Here is an 11,960-nt window from a genome sequence, read left to right on the forward strand (position 1 = left end):
GCGCACCTGTCCCGCCCCTCACTGCGTATCCCTCCCCCGCCCGCCGGCTCTCACCTAGGCCGAGCCACGCCCCGGGTTGGGCGGGAACTTGGGGCTGCAGGGCTAGTAGGGCTGGCTCAGGCGGAAGCCGGGGCCCGCGGCTGGGCTTCGTGTCCTGCGTTCCGGGAGCGCCGACTCCTCCAGGTTAGGAATCTGAGAGTAGGGGTTGCGCGCACCTAGGGTGGGTGCCCGGGAGGAGGTAGAGGAGGAGACGGTTCTCAGAGCGGGTCCTGGGGGTAGGAGGCGAGGGCGGGGGTTGTGAGTGGCTGGGAGAGGTCCCTCCCGCAGGTACCCGCGCACCCCGCCCCGTAGTAGGGGCCTCACCTACTTCGTGCAGTCTGTGCAGCGAGCGCGCCAGCTCCTAGTTGGAGAGGCTGCTGATGCGCGCCGCGTGGCAGAAGGTGAGGCCCGCGTGGAGCGCCCCCCAACCCCCGCAGCCTGGGCTGAGCCCCAGAGCCCACTGCTTCTTGAAGTAGTAGCTTGGAGAAGAGAGGCGGGGAGGCCGCCTCAGACACCCCCAGCCCCAGCCCTCTCTGTCTCACAGGTGCGGAAGCCAAAGCAGGACCGGGAGCCACTGCTTTGTCCTGGGGCGACTTGGGGCCCAGGAAACAGACCCAGAATTCAAGGCTCCCGTCTCTAGGGCAGGAACATCAGGGGTCCCGTGGAGCTGATATGGTTGTGCCCACCTCATCACCTCCTGTGCCAACTTGGAGGGCACAAAGCCCCGGCCCAGCAGCTTGAATAGCATTTCCAAGAACAGGGTCTGCAGTCCCTGGGGGTCACAGACCTGGCTGTTCGTCACCGGCTTGGGACAAAAAAGGTGAAGGAGCGTGAGGAGGGGGCTCCCCCTAGGCCAGGCCCACCCCTCCTCCACCAGCCTTGTCCCTCACCCATGCACTGAGCCAAGCGGTGGTTGTCATTGAAGACACCCAGGAAGTCACTGAAGCTTACGATTCCAACACCTGGGGAGAGAGGAGAGGGGGCGCTGTGGGTGCCTGCCCCTGCAGAAGGCCTGCCTTACAGATGCCTGCTGGCAGTTCCAGGTGTTAGAGAATCTAGTCCTGCCTCTAGCCAAGGGCAGACCCTAGTTTGAATGGGGGAGAAATGACCCGTGCCTTGGGGGTTCCCAAATCAGGATTAGGATTAACACAGTAGCAACGTTTACAGGCCATGAGATAGGTGTGTTGGTCAGGGCAGGCTTCCTGTAAGAGGGAACTTTAAAATAGGACCAGGCTAGGATTTTGTGGGAAGGGGAGGTAGTCTTTAGAAGGATGCCTGGAGGTGGGAGGGGACAAGAGGACAGGGATGGGGCACCCACCATCCAAGTCCACCTGCGGCAGAGCCTCGAATGTCTCCTGTGGACTCAGTTGGATACCCACATTGCCTAGGGCGCCTTTCATGCTGTGCATGTCCACGGTACCCGTTGGGCTGGAGCTGAAGAGTTTGAAGATATCCTGGAAGGCTGAGGGTAGAGGGGGACAGGTGGCAAGATAAACCACCCACACAGGAACCCTGAGAGCTGCCCACTCTAACTCAGGTGGAACTGATGACTTGGCTCATTCTAACTCCCTCCTGGGTGTTTTAAATTTTTATTTATTTATTTATTTCTGAGACAGAGTCTCACTCTTTGCCCAGGCTGGAGTGCAGTGGTGAGATCTCGGCTCACTGCAACCTCAACTTCCCAAGGCTCAAACGATCCTCTCACCTCAGCCTCCTGAGTAGGTGGCATCACAGGTACGTGCCACCACACCTGGCTAATTGTTTAATTTGTTGTAGAGATGGGGTTTCACCGTGTTGCTCAGGCTGGTCTCGAAGTCCTGGGCTCAAGTAACCCTCCCGCCTTGGCCTCCCAAACTGTTGGGATTACAGACATCAACCTCCACACCTGGCCTGTAACTTTTAATATAAAGAGTAGCAGTGGCTGTTGTGTGTTGGTACATGTTATGTGCCCATCCAGTCCTTATGTCCAAAACTCGTATTTGAAAAACATTCAAAATTCATGTCCAAGGTCACATCTAGCAGTCTGGCTCTGAAGCTACAGTGCCTTGGAGCCCTGCTGGTGCCTGGCATGTCGTAGGCACTGAACATTGTTGATGATCAATAAAGTGATTCTGCTTTGAGGGGCCCTTGCCAATATCAGGACATGTTGTTTGGGGGAGCATGGGGCTGTGGTTTCTTTTGCCTTTACCCTTATGGTCCTAGGCCCCATGAGGCAGGGGAACTCAGATTTTTCCCCTCATTTTTTCTCCTCCTTTACCTTCTCCCTTCTTTTCCATCCTGTTCATCATCTATCTATCCATCCATCTAAATACCTGCATTCACCTATATACCAATCCATTGAGTTTTCTTTTCCTTTCCTCCCTCCTTCACACACACATGCATACACACACACACACACACACACACACTCTGTGAGCTCTAGGGTTGTAGAGATGAGCAAATCAGACAAGCATGGAGGGATGGTTGCAAACACTGCTTCTTGCAGTGACCCCAGCTTCAGGGCAGGCAATCCCTTGTAGTTCTTCCCTGAGCACCGCCTAATTTTCTTCCTTACTCCCAGTCCTGGGGCCCTCACCTGCCAGCTGCTGGGGTGTCTCACCTGTCAAGCTGCCCCAGGAGATAGAAAGAGGTTGGAAAGGTCTTTGCACCTGTTGCATAGAAATGCCAGGGCCAGCCAGGCCTTACCCCAAACCCAGCCCCCAAGGCCTGGCCCCTGGTGCCTGCCTTCACCTCTCAGACCCAGCATCTGGACCTGACTCTGCTGGATGGGCAGCCACAAGGCCCTGGATTTCTGTTGCCCTCCTCATGGTGTGTTCAGCCTTTGTGGCCATGGCTAGTGCTAGCTCCGTCTGGGTCAGCCGGGCAGTGTGCAGCTGCAGCCTCCCTTTCTGCATCCTGCCTGCCTGCTCCTCTGCTGGATCTCATATGAGCAGCCTTTGAGGCTGCTGTGGAGGCCTTAGAGGCAGGAAGGAGAGAGGCAGAGGGGTCCAGCCCACTCAGGTACTCAGACTCCTGAGTAGGTACTCAGACCTGGGACCAGGCCTGTGGGTATACGGTTCCACCTCCTCCCAGGATCCTCCACATGAAACTGTACCACAGCCCTCTATGCAGGGGATTCTGGGGAAAGGGCTAGGGCAGTGATTCCCCCCACCCTGGGTGAGGGAAAAGGACCCTCCTCCAGACCTGGTCACCTGTTTGTTCTCAGTGATGACTCGATCTCTTGGTCTTCTGCCCTCTGCAAATTACTCCTAAAACTCAACAGTGAGGCCAGGCATGGTGCTCAGGACTGTAATCCCGGCACTTTGGATGGCCGAGGAGGGAGGATTGCTTGAGCCTAGAAGTTCAAGGCTGCAGTGAGCCGTGATGGCACCATTGTACTCCAGCCTGGGTGATGGAGAGAGAACTTGTCTCAAAAACCAAAAAAACAAAACCCCTCAACAGTAAGAAAATGAACAGCCCGATTTTTTTTTTTAAAAAAAGGGCAAAAGTCAAGTGTGGTGGCTTACATCTTGAATCCCAGCACTTTGGGAAGCTGAGGTGGAAGGATCACTTGAGGCCAGGAGTTTGAAATCAGCCTGGGCAACACAGCAAGATCCCATCTCTACAAAAAATAAAAAGCTTAGCCAGGCATGGTGGTGCACACCTTTAATCCCAGCTTTTTGGGAACCTGAGATGGGAGGATCACTTGAGCCCAGGAGTTCAAGGCTGCAATTAGCCATGATCGAGCCACTGCACTCTGCCTGGGTGACAGAATGAGGCCTTGTCAAAAAAAAAAAAAAAACTTTTATATGATCAAGTTGTCTATAATTAAAAGGAAATTATAGTGATCTTTCTAGAGATTGGGCTTATTTTAGAGCAACATTTCCACTCTCCACCCGGCTGAAAAAAAAAAAAAAAAACAAAAAAAAAAAAAAAAAAAAAAAAAAAATCTAAACAGGCACCTCGCCAAAGGATACATACAAATGAAAGTAAGCATATGAAAAAATGTTCAACATCATATGTTATCAGCAAATTGCAAATTAAAACAATGAGATACTATTATGTACCTATTCAGATACCAAAATCCAAAACACTACCACCACCAAATGCTGGTGAGGATGTGGAACAATAGGAACTGATTAATTGCTGGTGGGAATGCAAAATGGTGCAGCCAATCTGGAAGACAAGTTTGGCAGTTTCTTACAAAATGAAACACACCCTTATCACATGATCCAGCAATTGTGCTCCTTGGTATTTATCCAAATGTTTTGAAAACTCATATCCACACAAAAACCTGCACATGGATGTTTATGGCAGCTGTATTCATAATTGCCAAAACCTGGCAACAACCCAGATGTCCTTCAGTAGGTGAATGGATAAATAAACAGTCATACACCCAGACAATGGAATAGTATTCACCACTAAAAATAAATGAGCTATCAAGCCAGGAAAAGACATGGAGGAACCTTAAACGTGTATTACCAGGTGAAAGAAGCCAACCCAAACAAACTGCATACCGTTTGATTCCAAATCATTCTGGAAAAGGCAAAACTGTGGCAATAGTAAAAGGACCAGTTGTTGACAGGAGTTGAAGGGGCCAGGTAGAGCACAGAACTTTTAGGGCAATGAAACGACTCTGTATCACACTACAATCAAAACCCATAGAACGGGCCTGGCGCGGTGGCTCACATCTGTAATCCCAGCACTTTGGGAGGCTGAGGTGGGTGGATCACCTAGAGTCAGGAGTTCAAGACCAGCCTGGCCAACATGGTAAAACCCTGTCTCTACAAAAATACAAAAATTAGATGGGCATGGTGGCGGGTGCCTGTAGTCCCAGCTACTTGGAAGGCTGAGGCAGGAGAATCGCTTAAACCCAGGAGGTGAACAGAGGTTGCAGTGAGCTGAGATCACACTATTGCACTCCAGCCTGGGTGACAGGGCACGACTCCGTCTCAAAAACAACAAACCCCCATAGAATGTAGAACACCAATAGTGAACCCCAATGTGAACTGTGGACTTTTGGTGATGATGATGAGTCAGTGTAGGTTTATCAGTTGTAACAAATGTACCACTGCAGGATGTCCAGAACCAGGGAGGTTGTATGTGGGTGGGGACAGGGGTACATGGGAACTCTCTGTACTTTCCACTCAGTTTTGCTGCAAACCTAAAACTGCTCTAAAAAATAAAGTCTATTAATTTAAAAAAACCTATGGAAAGATTAGTCCTGAGAGCCCAGTGATTCTGGCTCAGTCCCCCACCGCCCCCAAGATACCCACCTCTGCAGCTACTCCTTGTCCCTCCTTCCAGTCTCTCGCCCGCTTCTCTTCCTGGCCCTGACCCATTCTGAACTGCTCACCCCTTCCTAATCACACCCTCCAGGCCCTAGGCATCTCTCTCCTTGGACCCTCCGAAAGCTGGGCAGGCTCTTGAAGATCCACAAGGCTGGGCTTTCACTTAGCAGGGAACCTGAGGCCGGGCCATGGCGCAGCCTCCCCTTCTCCTTCCCCGAGGCTTCCCTGTCCACATCCCTGTCCATCCATGCACTCCGAATCCCCTTCCTTCCTTTGCTGCCATCTCAACTCTGCCAGGAGTCAGTCTATACTGCTTGCCCTCTCGGCCTCCAAGGCCAAACCCTGGGTGGGAGGCGTGTGCATTTGTGTGCATTTTTTTTTCTTCTTCTTTGAGATGGAGTCTCGCTCTGTTGGGCAGGCTGGAGTGCAGTGGTGCAATCTCAGCTCACTGCAACCTCTGCCTCCCGGACTCGAGAGATCCTCCTGCCTCAGCCTCCCCAGTAGCTGGGACTATAGGCGCATGTCACCACGCCCAGCTAATTTTTGTATTTTTAGTAGAGATGGAGTTTCACTGTGTTAGCCAGACTGGTCTCGCACTCCTGACCTCAAGTGATCTGCTGGCTTCTGCCTCCCAAAGTGCTGGAATTACAGGCATGAGACACCACACCCGGCCTTGTGTGCATATTTGGTACATGTGACTGTCAGGCACATGTGTACATGGGCATGGGTGTCGTATGCTGCTTCCTCTGTGTGTGGGTGCTGTATGTGTGATGTGCTGGGCAGCTGGTGATGTCTGTGTGCACACGTCTGGGTGATGTATGGCTCTCTCCTGCATTTCAAGGTACTTCTAGCTCCGGCCTGTTACCCGTGGAGGACCAGTCCTTCGGCCTCATTTTCCTCCCCTTCAAACTCCTGGATACCATCCCTTCCCCATGCCAGGCCTTCCCCATGAAGAGTGCAGGAAGATACCCCTCAGACCCACTTTCTCACCTGCCCAGTCCATGCCCAGGAGGCCATCTCCTCAGATGATCCCAACACTTCCCTGGCCTCAGGCCAAGAGGAAGCCTCATTTCACAGTCTAAGAAATGGAAGCCTCAGAGGACACCGAGGCCTCCCCAAGACCAGCCACAAGTCTTTCTGCTGGCCTAGAGGGCTGGCCAGGAGGGAGTGAAGGGAACTGACCCTGGGGAGTGGACAGGTGAGAGATGGGTGGCCAGGACAAGGGTGGCGTTGCCCTCTGGGGGCAGGTGGAGCTGGGGCAGCTAAAAAATGGGGTGGCAGACCAGGACACAGCAGCCAGGTGAGCTCCCTGGCCCAGGGGCATTTGCACAAAAGTCTGAGCCGACGGCCAGTACTGGAGGCTTTATTGGTTCTGTCTAGTCATTTCTCTGGGGTTGTGGGGGCTGACAGCTTAAAATGGATTTTCACCAATAACGGATTCTGTTTCTCTTTTCCTGGTGGCACTGAGCTGCAACACAAAAGAGAGAGTGTCACTTGGGCCCCAGAGGGTGGTCGAAGAAGAGGGTTGAGCCCAGAGGCCCCTCTGAAGAGGTCACTGGGGGTAAGGGGTCTTCTGCTGCTGCCTGTGTCTGGGCAGCTAAGGTTACGTTCTGTTTCCATTCACCACCAGAAAGCAAGGTGTACTGGAGTGCCCTGCATCCTCATTCTCCCCTCAAGAAAAGTGTCCTGGACTCCAGGGTTGGGGCCAACCTGTTCTCAACAGGGCAGACCCCAGCCTGAGCATTTCTGACCTCGGTGAGGCCCAACCCCCAGGGTGGGAAGCCACCTAATGCCAGCGTGGTCCTTCCCAGTTTGAACCCAGGCCCCTGTGCCCACCCTCCTTGGTCCCCAGGCTTCCTCCAGCCCTTGCCTTGGCTCTGCACCTCAGTCCACTGGAACCTTGTTCCAACAGCCTTTATGAGGTCACTGAGGTGGAGGCGTCACAGCCCACCGCATCCTGCTCCCAGGTCCTCATTCCAGTGTTCCCCACCCCTAGCCGGCTGTGTGAGGACCCCCCTATGTTCTAGCACAGCCCCTCTATGGGAGCTGTGGGGCTGGCCTCACTCACTCTTCCTTGCCTCCCTGCAGCACAGGGGACGTGGCTGGTGGCTGGAGAAGCTGCATTTGCCCTTCGATGGTGGCCCTCTTGATCCCTGGCTTGCTGAAGTCAAAGTAAGATTGAGTGAAGTTCTTGTCTTCCTGACTCCAAGATTTCAGGGGTGCCCTGGCTTCACGTGGTTTCTCTGGTAGGGCCTCTGCGTGCTTTTCTGGCTTTTGCTCCTCCGCAGTGATCAGGAGGGGCTCTGTGGAAGGCTCCAGAGCCTCCTGAGGTGGAGCTTTTATCATGTGTTCCAAACTGGGCATGTCCGTCCTGCTGGAGGAGGCCATGGCCAGGGAAGATGCAAAGGTGATTAGCTCTGCCAGGCCAATGGGTGGCGGGAGATCTGAGGACAGGAGGGGGCTTGGCTCCTGGAAGCTTGTGGCCGGAGGAGCTGAGCAGGCATCGGGGCTCTGGAGCTGCTCCTTGGAGCACAGGGCGTCAGTGGGGATGGCCTCCCGGAGCCGGGAACTGATGGGCTGGCCTGCGCTGCCATTGTTGAGCTGCATGTTGATGGCCTGCTGCAGGCTGTGCTCTGAGGCCTGGATGAGCTTGTTTGCCCAGAAGAGGTGCTTGGAGGTCTGTGCACTGATGGAGTGACGGCAGGCGGACACGTGGTTCTCCTCCGTGAAACTCTCGTAGTTTGAATTCAGACTCCATGGTCTGAAGGTCTGCGGTGTGGGCGGCGCCATGTTGGAGTGGACGGACTCTATCTGGCACACCAGCTGCAGGGGCTCTTCGAGGTCAGACTCCTCGTTCCAGCTGGCTTTTGTGTCCAGCTCAGTTTCAAGCTTGAGGGCTGGGTACAGCTCTGACTCCAGTAAAGCCGGCACCTGTCCGATCTCCAGTTCTGGGTCTGGGTCTGGAGCCAGGTCCACTTTGAGTTGGGGCTTCTGCTCTGGCATGTCTGCCTCCCGCTGAAATGTTTCAACTCAAAGCTGAGGAGGCAGGAGCGGGAGGTCCTGCCCCTGAGGCCCTCCCTGGCACCGAGTCCCTGCCCCACCCCTGCCCCGGGTCCTGCTCTCTTCCCCCCGCCCCCCAACCCCATGCCTGTCTCCTCTCAGAGACCTGCCTGGTGAGGGGGTGTGTGTGTGAGTGTACCCACACTGGCCTGGTACTAGGGTCCCAGGATTGTCAAGGGTAGGGGCTGATGGAGACTTAGGGAAGAGCCCTGCCACTTGCCTGCCACCTCCCCATAAGAGGACACCCCCTTTTTACCTCCTGTTCCTCTTGTATCTGGTGTTGACTTAAGTCATCTCTAAGACAGAAGGAGACAGAGTGGGTGATGGGGATCTGTGGGGTGGGTGGTGGCTTCAGCGGGAAGGGGGTTTCTGGGGCCCTCAAAGCCCTCTGCCTTGTAACAGAGGCTGGCAAGATGCACCTCCCCCCGACCACCCCGCCACCAGCTGATCCCCTCCCCTGGCTGTCCCACTCCACTGCCACCAGGAAGCCTGGAGTTGTATTCTGAAACCTGAGTGAGTTTAGGAAACTCCTTGCCAACTTATGCCCCCCCACCCCGCAAAAGAGGAATCCAGTTGGTTGGAGGTAAGGCCCAGGAATCTCATTTTTATCAAGCATTGCAGGTGAGCTGGGACAACTCACGTCGCGAATTAGTGCCCAGAACACTAGTCCCCAGCAGGGGAGCCCCAGAGCAATGTCCTCCCACCCACCTGCCCACTCTTTCTTCAAGTGCCTGCCCACCCCCGCCTTGAGCAGCTCTGTCCTCAGGAAGCCAGGCAGCTCTGAGGGGTCAGCTCCTATTCTGTCCCTGGGTGTGCCTCACCACCCCTCAGTCTTCCTCTGCCAGGGGCTGAGGGCATAAACAGAAGTGGGAGGGTAGATACCCCACGCCCTCCCCAGTCTTTTGGCCTGGACACGGCACCAGGGAGGTTTTGAAAATGGCAGAAGGGAGGAAGATCCTAGGTTGGGGGATTGGTGGTGTCAGGGGCGAGGCTGGAGGTCCCGGAGGGCTCGGGGGAGGCCTGTGATGATCGGGGATGGTTCTCACCGCATCTCTGCAACCTCCACTGACCCTTTGCTGCAGCATGGAAATCCATGGGTACCTGGCAGGGGAAAGGAGGTGAGGGCAGGGAGCTGCAGGGTAGAGGACAGTCCCGGAGGGATTCCAGAGCCAGCCACCTCCTCCTGCCCTTCTTTTTCTCTGTTCCCAGCTGCATTCCCTCACCCACCTGCCCCGCCCTCCTTGTTCCCTAGCCGGTAGCCATTCCTATCCTCCAGTCCTGCTCCCTCCACTGTCTGTGCCTTGCCTCCTCGGAGGCTCCCTGTTCCATCTCCTTCCCCCAAAACTGTGACTGCTAACAGTACCCCGACCATGACGGGGCACTTCCATAGCCTGGGCACTTTACCTGCTTTATCTCATGGATTCAACACAAAAAATTAGGACAGGTCCATTTGCCCAAGGCCCCCCAGCTGATCATAGCTGAAGTGGTGACTTGAATGCGGTTTTGACTCAGGAAACTCTTAACTCCCTGGCCCCCGGCTACTCCCAGGAGCCTGTAACTGCATGGAGTCCCCATCACGCCCCACGCGAACCTTCCCCATCTCCCCATTCCTGCTCTTCTGCTGGCTTCCTTTACTCTCTCTGGATCATCCATCACTGACTCCAGGCCAAGTCCTCCACCCGGGGTGTGTGATCTGAGGTGGTGCTAGCACCTAGCCGACGATTTAGGAGCTCAGATCCCCCTCTGCAGGAGAGACTGACTCCTTGGGAACGTCCCCAACCCCACACCCTTCCCTGGAAGCTTGTATCTTTTACTGCAGAATGTTTCTTCACCCTGTGGGGGTGGGAAGCACCAGGCTGCCCTGTTCTCTGCTACCCAGGACCATGCGTAGGGGTTGATGGTGGGGCCATAATGACGACCCTGCCATCATGCAAGGTGGGTCCCCATCAGCCTGGGGTGTGGCAGGAAGTGACAGCCCTGGCTCTGACTGGGAAGAATCGCTCCCAGGAAGCGACTGAAAGGATGAGAATCTACTGCAGTCTATTCCTAGAGATGTAGCGGCTGGAGGGAGGGGTCCTTGCATGGCTGGTCCTGGGATTGGGACCATCTGCTTTAGCCTGGTCTTGGGGGATGTATCCCCCAACCCTCCACCTCCTTGATCACTACGCTTCCCTGGCTTCCTCACGTGTCTCTCTTCTCCCTCTCCAACTCCCCCTGCCCCAGGTCCTGCTGTTCGCCAGGCTTCTGACCTCAGGGCCTTTGCTCCCTTTACAAAATTTCACTGGGCAGTTTAATCAACACCCACAGCCTCAACCCCTCCATAAATGGCAGCTGGGTATGGACAGGAGAAGAAATTACTGTTGTGTGAGCCTCTTAATAGCACTGGGGCTGGGAGAAAAAGTCAGATGTTGACTCAGCTTGAGATCTCTGTGCCTGACTTGAGAATGTTCTATTCGGGATTCAAATAATATTCTGCAGTATATGAAATAATTGAAAAAAATTTTTTTTTTTTGAGACGGGAGTCTCACTCTGACCCCCAGGCTGGAGTGCAGTGGCGCGATCTCGGCTCACTGCAAGCTCCGCCTCCTGGGTTCACGCCATTCTCCCGCCTCAGCCTCCAGAGTAGCTGGGGCTGCAGGCGCCCGCCACAACGCCCGGCTAATTTTTTTTTTGTATTTTTAGTAGAGATGGGGTTTCACCGTGTTAGCCAGGATGGTCTCGATCTCCTGACCTCGTGATCTGCCTGTCTCCGCCTCCCAAAGTGCTGGGATTACAGGCTTGAGCCACCGTGCCTGGCCCCGGCTCACTCTTTGTATTTTTATTAGAGATGGGGTTTCACCATTTTGGCCAGGCGGTCTCAAACTCCTGGCCTCAAATGATCTGCCTGCCTCGGCCTCCTAAAGTGCTGGGATTACAGGCATGAGCCACTGTGCCTGGCCAAAAGAATTTCTATTTCCAGTGGTTTGTTGCTAGCACACAGAAATAGATCCATCTTTTGTATCCTGGAGCCATACTAAAATCTCATGTGTTCTCATAGCTTTTTTTTTTTCCTTTTAGATTCTATCGGATTTTCTACATAGACAATAATGTGTGTGAGTCAGGACACTTTTACTTCTTCCTTTCCAATCTTGTTCCTCTTATTTCCTTTTCTTGCCTAATTGCACTGGGGACAATCTCCATACAATGTTGAGTAGGAGTGTGTGTGTACGTCCTCCCTTCGTTCTGAGCTTAGGGGAAAGTGTTTAGCCTTTCACCATTAAGGCTGATGCTAGCTGTAGGTTTCTTCATGATGCCTTTTATTAGCTTGGGCATCTTCATGAAGTTTCCTCTCCTAGTTTGCTTAGTTTTAATTAGGAATGGATGCTGGATTTTGCCTAATGCTTTTTCTGCATTTATTGGGAATTTTGCCTATTGCTTTTTCTGCATTTATTGAGATGATCATATGGTTTTTCTTTAATATTATATATGTATACATAACATACATTATAATTAACATATGAGTAATGTTATATTATTTGGGTGATAATTCTTTTATATTTTTATATTCTGCTTATGGTAAAATACATTGGTTTTTTTTTTTTTTTTTTTTTT

The 11,960-nt window shown here is 53.4% G+C and overlaps 2 protein-coding genes across 3 annotated transcripts in view; both read right to left on the reverse strand.

Moving 5' to 3' along the window:
* Positions 1 to 102: 102 nt before the first annotated feature.
* Positions 103 to 2,933, reverse strand: LOC105543847 (EF-hand calcium-binding domain-containing protein 3-like). The gene is made up of 7 exons (XM_011985996.1): positions 2,770 to 2,933; positions 2,615 to 2,646; positions 1,358 to 1,501; positions 914 to 1,001; positions 726 to 830; positions 418 to 518; positions 103 to 269 (listed from the first exon to the last, which is right to left on the reverse strand). The coding sequence occupies exons 1-7, from the start codon at positions 2,931 to 2,933 to the stop codon at positions 103 to 105; spliced, it is 801 nt and encodes a 266-aa protein (XP_011841386.1).
* Positions 2,934 to 6,656: 3,723 nt separating this feature from the next.
* Positions 6,657 to 11,960, reverse strand: part of SPATA32 (spermatogenesis associated 32) — an 8,307-nt gene continuing 3,003 nt past the window's right edge. For both annotated transcript variants that reach the window (XM_011985979.1, XM_011985980.1), the window contains 4 exons: positions 9,416 to 9,470; positions 8,626 to 8,665; positions 7,378 to 8,324; positions 6,657 to 6,777 (listed from right to left, as the gene is read on the reverse strand). In XM_011985979.1, the coding sequence (XP_011841369.1) occupies positions 6,690 to 6,777; positions 7,378 to 8,324; positions 8,626 to 8,665; positions 9,416 to 9,470 (1,130 nt within the window). In that variant the 3' untranslated portion in view covers positions 6,657 to 6,689. The remainder of the gene's footprint in view (positions 6,778 to 7,377; positions 8,325 to 8,625; positions 8,666 to 9,415; positions 9,471 to 11,960) is intronic.

This window comes from Mandrillus leucophaeus, unplaced genomic scaffold (genome assembly GCF_000951045.1).
Source record: "Mandrillus leucophaeus isolate KB7577 unplaced genomic scaffold, Mleu.le_1.0 Scaffold290, whole genome shotgun sequence".
NCBI lineage: Eukaryota > Metazoa > Chordata > Mammalia > Primates > Cercopithecidae > Mandrillus > Mandrillus leucophaeus.

What these genes read in the sequence shown, in the direction of transcription:
- LOC105543847 (XM_011985996.1), bottom strand. Translation starts at nt 2,933, where the DNA reads ATGCAGAAAGGGAGGCTGCAGCTGCACACTGCCCGGCTGACCCAGACG. An exon ending in CCAGATGCTGGGTCTGAGAG is followed by an intron (nt 2,647 to 2,769) that starts GTGAAGGCAGGC and finishes CTCCTGGGGCAG; the next exon opens with CTTGACAGGTGAGACACCCC. An exon ending in GCCGCAGGTGGACTTGGATG is followed by an intron (nt 1,002 to 1,357) that starts GTGGGTGCCCCA and finishes CTCTCTCCCCAG; the next exon opens with GTGTTGGAATCGTAAGCTTC.